This window comes from Ovis canadensis, chromosome 9 (assembly GCF_042477335.2).
Source record: "Ovis canadensis isolate MfBH-ARS-UI-01 breed Bighorn chromosome 9, ARS-UI_OviCan_v2, whole genome shotgun sequence".
NCBI classification, from domain to species: domain Eukaryota; kingdom Metazoa; phylum Chordata; class Mammalia; order Artiodactyla; family Bovidae; genus Ovis; species Ovis canadensis.
Genome location: NC_091253.1, coordinates 89,432,931 through 89,448,179, shown reverse-complemented (window position 1 = coordinate 89,448,179; position 15,249 = coordinate 89,432,931). Strand labels below are relative to the sequence as shown.

General features: G+C 39.9%; 1 protein-coding gene and 2 long non-coding RNA genes across 11 annotated transcripts in view; 2 read left to right on the top strand and 1 right to left on the bottom strand.

The window, feature by feature from the left end:
- MTDH (metadherin) overlaps window positions 1-8,858 on the top strand; it is a 58,713-nt gene extending 49,855 nt beyond the window's left edge. For all 6 annotated transcript variants that reach the window (XM_069601165.1, XM_069601163.1, XM_069601161.1 and 3 more), the window contains 4 exons: window positions 642-749; window positions 2,973-3,113; window positions 4,950-5,106; window positions 5,793-8,858. In XM_069601165.1, coding sequence (XP_069457266.1) covers window positions 642-749; window positions 2,973-3,113; window positions 4,950-5,106; window positions 5,793-5,863 — 477 coding nt within the window. In that variant the 3' untranslated portion in view covers window positions 5,864-8,858. The remainder of the gene's footprint in view (window positions 1-641; window positions 750-2,972; window positions 3,114-4,949; window positions 5,107-5,792) is intronic.
- LOC138446304 (uncharacterized) overlaps window positions 498-15,249 on the bottom strand; it is a 47,319-nt gene continuing 32,567 nt past the window's right edge. For all 4 annotated transcript variants that reach the window (XR_011259263.1, XR_011259261.1, XR_011259264.1 and 1 more), the window contains 2 exons: window positions 4,006-4,096; window positions 498-693 (listed from right to left, as the gene is read on the bottom strand). This is a non-coding gene — a long non-coding RNA (uncharacterized lncRNA). The remainder of the gene's footprint in view (window positions 694-4,005; window positions 4,097-15,249) is intronic.
- On the top strand, window positions 13,418-14,953 carry LOC138446305 (uncharacterized). Its single transcript, XR_011259266.1, has 2 exons — window positions 13,418-13,673; window positions 14,588-14,953. It is a non-coding gene; the product is annotated as an uncharacterized lncRNA (long non-coding RNA).

The window sequence follows — 15,249 nt, the reverse complement described above, 5'->3', positions numbered from 1 at the left end:
ACAAAAGAGAGCCGAAATCTACAACTACTGAAGCCCCCCGACCGCAGCTTGAGAGTAGCCCCCGCCCCCCGCCACAGCTAGGGAAGAGCCCGCACAGCAGTGCAGACCCGGCATAGCCCCCAAAATGAGTGCCAGATGCAGAACATTCCTAGTCTCTTTGTGAAATACCTGTTTATATCTTTTGCATGTTTTCCAACTGGATTGTTTGTTTACTGTTGAATTTTGAGTGTTCTTCATATAATCTGGATACAAGTCCTTTGTTGGATATATGATTTACAGATACTTTCTCTTCCTCTGTACCTTGTTGTTGTCTTAACAGGGTCAAATTCAGTTTTAATCCAGATAGCTCTGTGTTTAAATAAAATGAATGACCTATGAAATGAACTTTTAAAAACCAAGGTTTGCACAGCTCTAATTGATCATGTAGTGAGTAATGAAAGATGTAAGAGAAAGGGGTTTATCTTAAACAAATAGAAGAGTGAAGAAGAGTTTGGTTATTTTTTGTGTGATTTAAGATCAGTTTTATTATTACTAATATGTAGAATTTGGGAGAAAAAGACGAAACTTAATCAATTATTTCCTAAATTCTGAATAAAGAAAACTTCATTGATTCATTTCAGTACTTTTGCTTTTAACATCAGGTTTCAGATGATGATAAAGAAAAGGGAGAGGGAGCTCTTCCAACTGGAAAATCTAAAAAGAAAAAAAAGAAAAAGAAGAAGCAAGGTGAAGATAACGCTCTTGCACAGGTAAAGTATCGAAACAACAGACATCCTTCCTTAAGCACCTACTGCTGACTTGTGAAAGGATCATTTGCAGATGCTAAGAAAATGTAGAGATATAAAGACAGGATGTAAGACATCAGATTTACTTAGTGTTTGAAAAGTCATAGAATGTTTTAAAGACTTTATATATCATACTGTAATAAAAAGATTATTGCTCTAAAGAAAATCATATCAAAGATGTAAACCAAAAGCAATTGACTAAAATTCTAAATTAGCACACTTGGGTTTATGTTATGGTGAAATGAACAGAGGTTACGGCATTTCACACAGCAGAAATTCTTTGGGCAGTGGAGTTTAGCCCATCAGAATTTTGATACAGTTACGAAAACCATGTGCGTGACAAGGGGCATCTCGCACGTGAGTGTGAGTTCGCTGGCTGCTGTACTTGGTATCCTTGCCTGATACTTTTGGCTTTTAACAGAAACTTTTTCTTTGGTCTTTTCCTATCTGGGAAGGTATTTCTAGATTTTAATATAGATGAAAACAAAGGTTAATTTCAGGTATACTCGATTACTAGAAATATGCATGACTTTGTTTTTGAAAGCAGTATCACTATTACATTGCAGCTTATGAAAATCTTGTTTCTCATCTATAACTTTGTGGCTAATTGTTTTCATTCCTTTAAATGTAGGAGATAGCCAAAATATTTAGAGAACAGGCTACATAGTGATTTTCCAACTTAATTAAATTGTGAAAGTTCCTTTGGTGGTGTTCTTTCTTTTTTATTATTGCACTGGGTCTTGGTTGCGTCGCACAGACTGATGGGGCAGTTGGGGGCTGCTCTTGGTCGTGGTGCCGGCTTCTCGCTGTGGTGGCCTCCTGTAGAGCACGCGCTCTGGACGCACAGGCTCAGTAGCTGTGTGGCACATGGGCTTAGTTGCTCCTAGGAATGTGGAGACTCCCCGGACCAGGGATTTGAACCCGCGTCCCCTTTATTGGCAGGTGGATTCTCACCCACTGTACCACCAGGGAAGTCCTGTGTTTCTAAATACAGTGAATAAGTATGTAATCACTTAAATATATTGAAGTGTATTTAACTCACTTATATACAGTGAATAAGAGAGTAAGCCAGTCTGTATTCATATCTCTGTTCTGCCATTTACTAGCTGTTTTTTGTTTGTTGTATTTTGCACAGGTTACTTAACTGCATAGGTTGCTTTTGAGAATTAAATGAGATCTGTGAAGTTCTGTAAAGTACATAGCACATGGTAGCCTACGCATAAGTGATTACATTTTGGGTTTTTTTTCTTTCTTACCATTTACAATGATGTCATATTTAATATATTCTTATTCATAACTTCTTTCACATACCTAAGCATGTAATGTATTCTTAAAAGTCTATAAAGGCCTAAGAATGAAAATGTTTAAACTTGGAAAGGACCTTAGAATTTATCTACACAAATTTTATTTTACAATTGAGAAAACTACAGTTTGAGGAAATCAAAAATTTGTCCTTGATATTTTATGACATGCCTATCCATGTCCTTTCTACTGTGAAAGCTTAATTTATCTAGAAAATGCACTTAGGTATATATATTTCATGCCTTGCTGCCGCTCCTGCTAAGTCACTTGTCGTGTCCAACTCTGTGCAACCCCATAGACGGCAACCCACCAGGCTCCCCCGTCCCTGGGATTCTCCAGGCAAGAACACTGGAGTAGGTTGCCATTTCCTTCTCCAATGCATGAAAGTGAAGTGAAAGTGAAGTCACTCAGTCGTATCCGACTCTTCGCAACCCCATGGACTGCAGCCCACCAGGCTCCTCCATCCATGGGATTTTCCAATACCATTTCACTTAATGACTTCTTCATGCCTTGAAGAAGTCATTAAGTGAAATGCTATTTCTAAAGTCTTAAAATATCAACTAATTCACCATGTAATTTTTCTAAAAGGAAAAAGTGCTAGTTTTTTGTTCGGTTTAGTAAATTAAATGATTCCCATTTGAGAATCATTGCTTTTTAGTTAATAGAAGATTTAAATCCCTGAAGAAAACAGGAATGATGAACATACCAGAGATTTTTAAAATCTTTGAATAATAATTTTTTTATGCTCTTTTAAGCTACTTGGGCAGTTTCTGAAATAAAATTATCTTCTTGAGAAATATCTTCTGGAGATTGATATGATAAACCAAGTATATTTTAATTCATAGAAATGATTTATATCATCTAATGCACTGCTTTTCTCTGTAGGACACAGAAGAATTAGAAAAAGAAATTAGAGAAGAGCTTCCAGTGAATACCTCTAAAGGCCGTCCAAAACAGGAAAAAGCTTTTTCTTTGAAGACCATAAGCACTAGTGATCCAGCTGATGCACTAATCAAAAATAGCCAGGTAACTTTTTGATATCCAAGAAATAAAATTTTGATGACTGGAGAATTGTATTAATACTAATATTTTCTTGAAACACTGTACTAAACATTTTTAATACACCAAATTGCCCTCATAGCAACCCAGAAAGAAAAGGTACAACCCACTATTATGAATGAGGTTAGAGAAGTTGAATAAGTTGGCCCAAGTCCTACAACTGTCAGAAGCAAAACTAGAGAAAGCCACTAGACGGTTTCTCTTTCTTATTAAATATATAGGCATGCAAGGGACAACATGGCTTACAGAAAACATGAGGAGTTGTGCTTTCCCTAAAGCAAGCACATACTGTATTATGACTGAGGTCTAGTCTCTAAAATGTAGCTTTTTTTAATGTAGTGACAGTATCTTAAAATGTGTGCCATCTGTGGAAAATTTTGATATGTCAGAAGGGGCCATTTTATAAAAGGCCTAGACCAGTGACACAAAGCCCTTAGCGCTTTAAAGTCTGATTTCTAATTTGGTAAGTTGTATCATTTAGAAATATATGAAATATTAACAACTATGAAATTGTGCATGGTTCTCATTCAAAATGTGTATTGAGAATCTCCCACACTATTTAAAGTTCTGGAGATACAGCAGAGAATAAAGCAGAAGAAAATATCCCTGCCTTTATGGCACTTACATATTTAATGAAACAGCTTTAATATTAAGACCGCAGAGGGTCATGTGAGATTTTGCTAAGTCATTTTCAGAAGTCACCTTGTAAAGGGTATTTGAGTCCTTCTGTGATTTAACATAGAGAAGTGAGAGGATGGGGAGAGTAGGAAGAGATTTAAAATGAGTACTAAAACTTTGGAATAAATACAGGGAACATTAATAAAACTGAACCAAGCAACGTAAATGCAGCTTCAGATACCTGAAATAGAAAGGAGTCCTGGTAGTTGCCTAGGCACGCACGTCTTCCTCTTTGTTTCCTTTCTTGTTTTGCTGTTTTGAATTCATGGAGCCTGGAAGAACAAGGGGCAAGAGAAGTATGACTTACCCTTGTTTCTGTATTCAAAATCATCATCACAGGTAGAGCTGAAGGGTGAGATGATCTCTGACTCATCTGTTCCAGCCTCACTCCACATACCAGAGTTTCTGTCCTTTACCTGTCCTGAGCCTCATTCTGGCAAATCAGTTAGTTGACCGCTCTGCTCCCAGGTTGGAGAGGAGAAGCAAGACTCAAGTTTGGCCCTAAGCATTTATAATTTCACTACCAGACTCAATAAAACTCTGAAGATTTGAACCTAAGTTTTCCTAGTTGCTTTAATAGATTAGGACTAGTAGCTATAGTCTGCTTTATCCGAGGCCATCTTTTTCCTTGGGGAGAAAACTGAAGCTGTTGCGGCTGCTGCTGCTTGAGATATCCCTACCTCATGAGAAGGAGAAAAGGAGATGTCACTACTGGTAGTTCAGAAAGTTGATATTTTTAACTTTACAAAAAGAGCTTTTGAGGAGGTGAGAGTTTGTGGGAAAATGGATGGAACCATTCAGGCACATGAAAAAAACCTGTTATTTGTAATGAAAAAGACAAATGTAAAAGTTAATGAAAACTGAATTATTCACTCCTCTTTGAGATTCAGTAGACATCCTGTAATTTTACACATTTAATCATTTTTATCTCAGTCTGTATTTGTGGATATGGTAGTTAAAGATTGATTTGGTTATATGTCACTAGAGGGCAGGCATGAGTTGTAGTGCTTCTGCTGGTAAATGATTTATTCATTATCTTTGTATTTCAGCTGAGCAGCCTCTTGTTATTACTATGACATTTGATATTTTTTTATGAAAACCTAAGATAATTTTATTTCAAAATAGCCTATCAAGACTCTTCCACCTGCTATTTCTACCGAGCCATCTGTTATTTTATCAAAAAATGATTCTGACAAAAGCTCTTCCCAAGTGCCACCGATGCTACAAGAAACAGATAAATCCAAGTCAAATACTAAGCAAAATAGCGTGCCTCCTTCACAGAGTAAGTAATCCTCATTTTGGTTCTTTTGGTGTTCTCTGTACTGTTTATAGGTGTCACTGTCTTGGAAGTCTAAAGGATTACTGAGTTCAGTTGACTCTTTGTGACCCCAAGAAAGGATTACTGGAGCAGCCCTTTCCTCCTTTGCAAAGCCTAGATTCCTTGGAACCTTGCAGAGCTCAGTTGTGAGGACCAGGGAGCTAAAGTCACTTCAGGCCAGAGTAGGTGGCTAAGGACATACACAAGGGAGCCCCTGGGATCTGCCCCTACTCTCCGGGTCCCTCCCTGTTTCTGTGCACAAGTCCTTAAAACCGTGCCCCCTCCCCCGCCTTTTTCTCCCTTCAGCTACCTTTAGTGTCCATTTTACCCACTTTCACTCTTACTACTTAGATTGAGTCTTGTAAGTGATGGTTTTTTAGGTCAAAATGATGAACTATCATCTGTGTGCTTAAACCACATAATACATTGGAATTGAGGAAAAGGAGAGAGGAGGGCAGCCGGAGAATAACCGAAAAACCTGTCACTAGAACTTGAAAATGTGAACGTAAAATTTGAGGCATTATCAGTGGATTTCAAAGCATGTGTTTATTGACATTTCTTTTATATTTTTGAAACAGAACAGTATTTACTATCCTCCTGATGTCTCTTTCTCTCTCCCTTTCTCTCTCTCTCTTTTTTTTTCCTTTTAGCCAAGTCTGAAACTAGTTGGGAATCTCCCAAACAAATAAAAAAGAAGAAAAAAGCCAGACGGGAAACGTGAATTTTTTTTCTTCCTGAATTGGACATGTGTTTGCAAACACTGTCTTGAAGATTATGCTGTTTATGCAATAATTTGTGAACATGTACAGAGTTTTATATAAATTTAAACCAGTTTTTAAAACAAAACTGTGAATACAACCACCATAAAAATGGAATCAAAGGAAAGTTAATTTATGAAATTAAGAGGTCAGCAGAACATGCTACAGTGCTGGAAGACACTTGGGGAAGGTCACTCTAACAAGAACGATCTTAAGATTATCATCCTGGTTTTACAGCAGTGCCCTGTTTACAACAGATTGTGCCCTATCTCATCTGCAGCTAAGGAATAAAGGATTCTGATTAGAGAGAAGGCTGCCTACAAACTAGTAGGCAGCTTCTTGGATCTTATGCACGGAACTTAAACCATTTGAATCTGTTTTATGCTTAAATCAAAGTGCTTTGATCAGATACATAATCTGCCATATCTTTACATATTTGTTGGTAGCAATTTATATTAAAGAAATCACAAGTGCAAATAAAAAGTCATTTATTATTTAACTAAACTGTTATGGTTTAGTTTACAATTTTTAAAATGTTCTTAAAACATTGAAAACGCAGTTGACACTTGTATGGCTTATGAAGTTATTTTTTGATAGTCTTACTTTACTTGAATTGTTCAAAGTACAGTATATTTTAAGTTAAGAAAGGTAAACTATGTATTTGTTTTATACTTTTAAGGTTCAGACTCACAATGCTCTTGTGTATGATTTGAAAACTTTCAGGCAAAACCCAACTTACATTTTTTTCCTTTCCCTAGCAATTACTTTTTTCCAGCATCAATTCTTCTTCGTTACTAATACTTTTTTGACTTTACAAGTGAAATCTTTCACAAACTAGTTATACAGACAGAACTTTGAGTACATGATGGAGAATGAAAAACTAGAGTCAGACAGCTTTAATTGACATTGTCAAGACCTCCAGTTATCAGGAATACATTTTTTTACTGCCTTAACCTGTAGTGCGTAGAATATGCATCAATTTCTTGAAGGGGATTCGTGTTTTTATAAGAATTTTCATGTAATTATTGCAATCGTGATCAAATAAGGAACGTTTCCTGCTTGAAACTGTATTGATTTAAATGATGTGTGAGACAGTTTCACCATTTTCAGGCACTGTGTAATTCTATTGTAATAAACTGGCAGGTATCTTTGTAATTATAAATAGTGCATGCTCAGCCATGTACACTGTAAATAGCCTTTACCAAACGTGTTTGACAAGGACCATAATTAACATCACTTAGTGACTTGTGATAAAGAAAAAAAGCCATGACTTATTTGATGTGATTGGCTTAATTGTTTTTCTGTGGCGCCAGAATGAAACTGTTTTAACAGCTGTAACCAATGGTACTGATCTATCCATCCAGTTCTGTCTCTTCTATTTGATTGTGGTTTGATAGTATTGCATTGTCACACCGGAAAGCTAAAGAAACAAAATGGTTTCAGTTTTGCTGAAGACTGGCCTTATTAATGGACAGCTTTCCTAACAAGCGATTATTAACTTTTATCAGGTGTTAACATCTGTTTCAGGAACACGGCAGTATGTTTACATGTCAGAAGTTTTGTTTAATTCTATGATATTTCTAAATTGATTTGTTTAAATAAATTCAACAAATGGATAGCATTGTTTTTATTTGCTTCAGTATCGGGGTAAATAAGATAAAGTGCCAGGAGTGAATTTCTTGAAATGACTGTATTAGCTTTATATAGCTGCTTCCTAAAGAGATCCAAGGATTCCTGCGTTGCAGCACTTTGTAAAGGTATCAGCAAAGGTGAATTCAATAGGAAGTCTGTGTAATTTTAGAATGTGCCAAAAGATCTATGCTCAAAAAATTAAATTGAACTCTCTCAACTCTACCTCACCATTTCTTTATCTTAGAATTGTGTTGGCTGTGTCGAATGTCGGACTTTTTATTTCTCCATCTTAGTATCTCTCATTGAACCACCAACGCCGGGTGTTACAAACACCTTCTTTTGAGGGGAGATGGGTGCAGAGACGGAGAAGTGCCCTTCTAAATTGGGGTGGATCCGAGATGGAAATAAATACCCATCCCTTCTCTGTGGCTCAAGAACTAGAGCATGGCTTTTATATTCCAAGAGATGGCAGCTATGAGTGTTAAAATCAGTTCATTCTGTTGCACAGTTAAAATATCATTCATTGTTCATCACTCTCCACTTGTTCCATAAATGTTTATGACATGAAAGCAGTTTCTGGCATCTGAACCAGAGGAATTGTTTTCCAGCATCAACGCAAAAGACATTAAAATACAGGGAAGAGGGGAAGAGAGGAGAATTGTTCTTCGGAGGCTTGGCCACTAGTAGGGAGATAAGTGACCCCTTTAAAACTGTTATCAGGCCTGAAGGGGATCCTTATTCTGATTAATAGACAAAGCCTCCTAGAGAAACTATTTAAATAAAACTTGCATTCATCCTGACCTGTCTCCCCATACTTAGTGGAAATCTTTCTTGTCCTGGAGCAGGGAGTAATGGGTTAGGACTTCCCCAGACTGGAATTCTATCTCTCTGTACCCTACATTGAGCAAAACAACAGTTGAGAGAGTCCAAAAAACAAGTATTGAAATAAAATGTCATCAATGTAATTGACCGTGTTTCCTTTGTGCATGCATTTTATTGGATGGGGAGTGGGAATAAGTCATCTGAATCTATTGGTATTATTTCAGAGACTAATCCAGTTTGTACTTGGGTTAAAGATATTGAAGGGCAATATTTAACTACAGAGTTTAGTTTTTCTTAAAAACAATCCTCTTAATAAATAGTGTGAAATGTCTTTCAAATTTTAGAATTTAGGCTTAAGATGTCTAATAGATGTCTTAAGACTTTCCTATAAACTCATTGCACAAACTGGAATTACCTTCCAACAGACTTAGGGAATGCAAATATGTTATTTGTAAAATGCATTGAGTATTGTAAATAAAACAAGCCATTTTTGTTTTGTTTAAATTGCTCGTTACAGTTCTCTTATGGGAGGGGACTGCGCATCCTAAGCTAGTCTTAAAGGCAGTGACTTCTTGATGTTAATGTTTCTAAACTCGAGGTTCTATATGTTTCAAATGTTCTTGATGCTCTGAAACCATAGGTGCACTTGGAGGTTTTAACCACTGGAAAAGGCAGAAGTGTTCAGAGTGAAGCATCTCTTGAGCTCTCCTGTTTGTGACACACCCTTGTCTGTGGGAAACAGCTTCCATCATCTTAGCAGTAGATGTAACTCACCAGGCGCAGTGTATGACTCGTGTCAACCCTTTTAAGGAAATTAGACTCAAATTGGCATCATTATTTTAAAAGTTTATTTCTCTTCCATGTCCATCTGAGAAAGCAGTGCAAAGCTGCTCTGACCCTCGGCGGGACCAGGCACCCAGGGTCCATCCTCCTGTGTTCCTCTTCGGCGCGCTCAGCAGGCAGCATCCGTGTCACGACTGCAGACAGCTGCACCAGTTAGAAACCCCCTCTCAGCATTTCTGCCCCCTTCCTTTAAGAGCTCTTCTTAGCAAGTTATTCGCACCACACAGACTTACCCACGCAATCACTTCATCCTCCTAGCTTCAAAGGGGCATGGGAAATACTAAGTCTCTATCCTGGGCTGTCACGGGCCAAATTAACATTCAGGTTTCATGACTGAGGAAGCAGCAGAGAGCGGGCTATCAGGAACAGCTCGCCGTCTTCTGGCACAGGTTGACATATATCGTGTATATTATGCAGCCAAGCATCACTTTCAAGGTCAGGTTAGCTTTTCCCATTGAGCAGAAATTTAAAATTTCTTGGATGCTAACTTATATGTAATAGATTCTGAAAGAAATTTCTGCCACTCGATGCTTTAAATTCTAGAGGCTTAAAGAAACTTACTAGCCTGCTATCACACGTTCACTGCAAGTATAGATGATAACAATTTGCAGGGAAGTTACCCTGGTGTATAATCTTCTAAAAATTAAAAGGCATTATTACTATTCAGAATACATTAATAAAAGATTGCTAATCCTAGCATCAAGACAGGTATATGAGGTGCTTGTAAAATGTTTGCTACCTACCTAATAATAATTAACAATACTGAGGTTCATGAACAGGCTAATCTGAAGAAAACTTTAAGCAGATTCAAGGTCATCCCCATGATAATGGCATTCTTATTTGTATGTGTGCTTTCCTTATTTATTGTATCAAAGCCTTCAAAATGAATATATGTAACATGTACATAAATTATAAAGCATAATAAAATGAACACCTCTGAAACCACCATTCTGCTTAAGAAATAGAACGTTACCAGTAGGGGGTGTTGGGGGTGAGCTCGATCTTTGGTGACAGGATCAAGCGGCAGGGGTGGGGGGTGTTGGAGGGGGACTGCGAAGGCATGGACGAAAATAGCTGCTCTCAGATACCCAAGGTTGGCACAGGTCCTTTTCGGTACCAGATCTGACTAGGGGTCCCAGGTAACATACGTCACCAGGTCTCGGAAGGCTGTCTTGACAGTCTCACTGGTGCTGCTTCCTAAAGTCGTCCCACCAACATCTGGTGGGAAATTGTTGGGATGAATATGCGCAGGTACCCAGTGAATCACTGTGCGCGAAGAGTGCCCTCGGAGTTGTGCGATGCACACTTCCCGTGGCAGCCTTTCCACAAGAAAGGATAGCGAGGCTCTTTGCTAAAAGTGCTCCCCCAGGCTCGGAATAGCCATGTGCATCCTGCTTAAGGCAAGGGCATATTCCGAGGTGTGCCGGGGCTACTGACTTTCTGACAGACACCAGAGGTCAACCTGAGCTCTGAGCTCCTTGAGACACTAGAATTATGAATCATTTCTAAACTGTCTTCCATGATTTTAAAATATATTGCTGAGAATAGTTGGAGCTAATTCCCACTTATCAAAACTGAAGTGACCACGATAATGAACAATGGCAGAAAACCTGCCTTAGCACTGAAACTAGGAAAGGGGCATCCAGTGCCAGAAATGGAGGCATCTGTGTTATTAGCAGTCAAAATCCAGAAATTTTTCAAAGGAATTAAACAGATCCATCCAATAGCAGGAAATCTATAACCATTTAATCACAAAGTTAAAGCAGAAAAAGTACATGATCATGACACTAAGCTGAAGTATTAAATCCAACAGCTATTCCAAAATTAGATTTTAAAAACTTAAAAGTAGGAGAAATATGTCAGATTCATTAAAGTCAAACCGAGGCAGGGTTACTTGCTAGTCAACATTGTCTTACATGTTAGCAGTTAAGAAAAACTTTAAATTGGTACAACATCAAAGAAGAAAATCATTTTTTCCTGATTGCATACCTAGAAAACCCAAGAGGTTGTAATAAAAAGCTTATGCGCACCAGAAAGAGGATACACTAAAGTGGCTGATACACAAAAACAGAATATTCTATACTAGAGTAAGTACCTACAAAAGGAAATGGAAAACAAAAAAACTACATCACCACTAAAGCTACCAAATATTTAAATGTGGACAATCTTTCGTCCACATTTTTCTTAAGTTTTAAGTTTTTATTGAATTTGTTAGAGATGTTGCTTCTGTTTTAAGTTTTGTTTTTGTCCATAAGGCACATGGGAACTTAGCTTCCTGACCAGGGTTGAACCTGCTGCACCCCCTCCATTTGAAGGCAGCAGCCTTAACCACTAGACTGCCCTTTCATTTTTTGGCTTCACCCCGCGCTTGCAGGACATTAGTTCTCTGAACATACTCAGGCCCTGGCAATGAAAGCCAAGTCCTAACCACTGGACTGCCAGGGAGTTTCCATAACTACCATATCTAGAACTAAATGTTTCAAAAAAGATACAAGGTCAAATGAAAACTAGTCTTTTTGAAGGTCAGAATAACTAACAAAAACTGTCCTCCTTTATTTGGAAAGGAAAAATATCAATATTTCCCAAATATATAAGTTAAATTCAACTCCAGTTAAGACTGCAACTGCAACAGATTTTTAAGTACCTCAAAGACTGAAAACAAATAATGTGAAAAGAATGAAGTGAGAAAAAGTAGTGGGCGGCTACAGGAGAGAGCCAGGGGACCCTGCTCATGAATACCAGTTATGAGAATAAACTACCAGGGTTCTCAGCGGTAAAGCCCAGTCTGCTTTAGCTAGTTTATGTTGAAAAAGAATCTGGAAGCACAAGATTCCCTTGCCACCAGGGATAGCACCTGGCCTCTTTCAGGGGCTGCTCAACAAAAACAGCCCACCCACCAGCTCCTCTGCGGATGCTCAGGACTGGCTCCTGACGCCACAGGGGCTGCCTCTGCACTGCTGGCGGCCAGCCACGGATGTCCACTACTGGCTCTGCCCAGGCCTTCTCTCCCTCCCTCCTCTCATAGCGTCGGGCAGAGGCACGCTCCCATCCGTGTGTGCCAAGCAGCAAGGGGTACTGGAGAATGAACTTCGGCAATGTGAGGAACGCCAAACATACAAATGTTCAAAATTTACTGAGCACTACACCAGTGCAATTTAATAAGTTATCAGTAAGAGGATAGGTCGGAAGTACAGGATGGGGAATCCAGAAGTACATTCATGGTAATTCTGTTTACAGTTTAGATGGTGCTTTAGTTTCAGTGGTAAAAGGTTGATTTCTTTAATAGATGGCATGGCACAACAAAGAAAATAAAGCTGGATCGCATCATGCCTTACATATGAAAATAAACCCCAGTTGGATTTCAGACCGAAAAAAATTTTTTTTTAATCTTAAACGACAGTATAGGAAACTACATGTACAGCTCAGCAGTGGAGGAGATACTCTTTTTTTCTTTTTCTTATAAAGGAATTTTTTTTCCAGTTTCATTAGGAGAAATAATTAATGTATGTCACGTTATATGGGAAGATGTTCTTAACCAAGAACTGGAAGCCTAAGAGCTATGAAAGAGAAGATACGCATATTCAACTGCACACAATTTTTTTTAAACCTTCAAAATGCTTGATTTTGAAATAATTACAGACTCACAGGAAGTTGCAAAAATAGTCCAGGGCGGTCCTGTGTCCCCTCACCCAATTCCCCCAGTTGCAATCTCTTACAAAAATATGGAACTAGAAAAAAAAAAAAAGAACTGTGGAGCAGAGAAATGCAAACAGGGACCAGGTGGCAGGAAATCAAGAATTTCTGTAAACAGCAGGAGGACTTGGGCAAACAAAGAAAAGCAGGAACCTCCAGACTCACAGGAAATCACACATTTTGGATGATAAAGTTCCCTGAAGCAAAGAAAGGTGGGGAAAAGCGGAATCTCCTGCAGCCCAAGGTAACCCTTTGCTCATTATGCTCTTATTACAATAAAATTAGCCTTGCAGATAAGAAGTATCCATCTTGCACTGATTCCATGACACTTTTGATCTAAGCTAAATAAAGGCAAAAATCCATCCTGAAATCGACGCGGCCCTGTGGGGTTCTCAGGCACGGAGGCGCTTTTCTCCCCCCCCCCCCCATTTCTGGTAGGCAAGACTCCAGCCCCCATGACCTTCCCTGAATTCCAAAGGGCAGATTCCAACAGTTGCTGATCATGGGAGGGGTTAGCCAAGAAACCACCAGAAGCAAGACTAAAGGTCCCAGAGAAGCTCAGCAAGGCTTCCCTGGTGGTTTAGATGGTCAAGAATCTGCCTGCAATGTGGGAGACCTGGGTTCCATCCCTGGGTTGGGAAGATCTCCTGGAGAAAGGAATGGCAACCCACTCCAGTATTCTGGCCTGGAGAGTCCCATGGACAGAGGAGCCTGGCGGGCCACAGCCCATGGGATTGCAGAGTCAGCCGTGACTGAGCAACTAACGCACACAAGTTCATCAAGGTTAGGAGACAGGGACTTCCCTGGTGAGCCAGTGGTTGGGTAGGACTCAAGGGGGCATGGGTTCGGTCTTTGGGAAGTTCTGTATGCCGCTTCTTATTGTGTCTGACTCTTGTAACCTCAAGGACTGTAGCCCACCAGGCTCCTTTCTCTGTGTATGGTGTTGAGCGCAGCAACCCACCCCCACCACCACCTCAAAAAAAATATTAGAGGACCAACCATTTGAGATGAAGGGAGTGCAATCCTGCTCCCTTGAACCATTGTGATAAAACCTGTCACCAAACTCCCCTGGGTTGGGACACATCATTTTTTGAGGCAGGAGTCTTCGGTGTCCGCCTTTGCCTGGCAACGTAATAGAGCTATCCTTTCCTACTTCACCCAAAACTCTGCCTCTAAGATTTGACTTGGCGCCAGTGTACACAGAGGCTGAGCTTTCCACATCACTCCCCTTGGGAAGATGGAGCCGGGATGAAAACCAGGGAATATGGCCCCCAAACCCCTTGTTCCCCAGTGAATATTCCACCTCTTCATTCGTATGCTCCTCATCACCGGTTTTCCAAAGAAACCCAGGGCAGCAGTTCCTCACCTCTCTGCCTGCGCTCCCTCTGATAAGACTATTCTTGCTTTAATAAATTCTCATTTTACTTTCTTAACCTCCCTGCTTCGTCTCCGAATTCTTTCCAAGACAAGGCAAGAACCTTAAATTCACCAAGAACAGTACAATATGCAAACCAGGAAATAGATTCTGTTGGTGCAATCAACAGATTTTGTTCAGATTTCACCAGCTTTTCCTTCAATATGTAATTTGTGCAGTTTATGCAATTTTATTGCATGTGGATTCATGTAGTCACCACCACAATCCAAATACAGAACTGTTCCTGACCACAAAGGAACTCTCTTGTGCTTCCTATTGTCAGGGGGAGCCCACTCACTGAAGCCGCCCTCCCTGGCCAGGAACCATGGTAACCATTTGTGAGAGTGATTTTACAACAGGAGGTCCTGGTAAGGAACACAGAACTAATAAGCCACTACCATCCAGAAGAGTTCGGGAAAGGTCAAAAGGAGACACCACCTCCCAGAATCCTTCTCGCTGGCATCCATCTTGTGCGCCACCAGGAGGGACCCTGAATCCAGAATGATTGGCCAGAGACAACCTGGAAACTCATTCCATCTCCATAAAACCCGAGACTGCAAGCCACGTGGCTAATGAGTCCTCCTGGGTTCCCTCACCTTCCTGCTCTCTGCCCAGGTGCCCTTCCCCAATAAAGTCTCTTGCTTTGTTAGCCTGTGTGTCTCCTCGGACAATTCATTTCCAAGTGTTAGGCAAGAGCCCACTTTCAGGCCCTGAAAGGGCTCCCCCTTCCTGCAACACTGCTGCTGCTAAGTCGCTTCAGTCGTGTCCGACTCTGTGCGACCCCATAGACGGCAGCCCACCAAGCTCCGCCGTCCCTGGGATTCTCCAGGCAAGAACACTGGAGTGGGTTGCCATTTCCTTCTCCAATGCATGAAAGTGAAAAGGGAAAGTGAAGTCGCTCAGTCGATTCTGACCCTTAGCGACTCCAAGCAACACCATTTATAC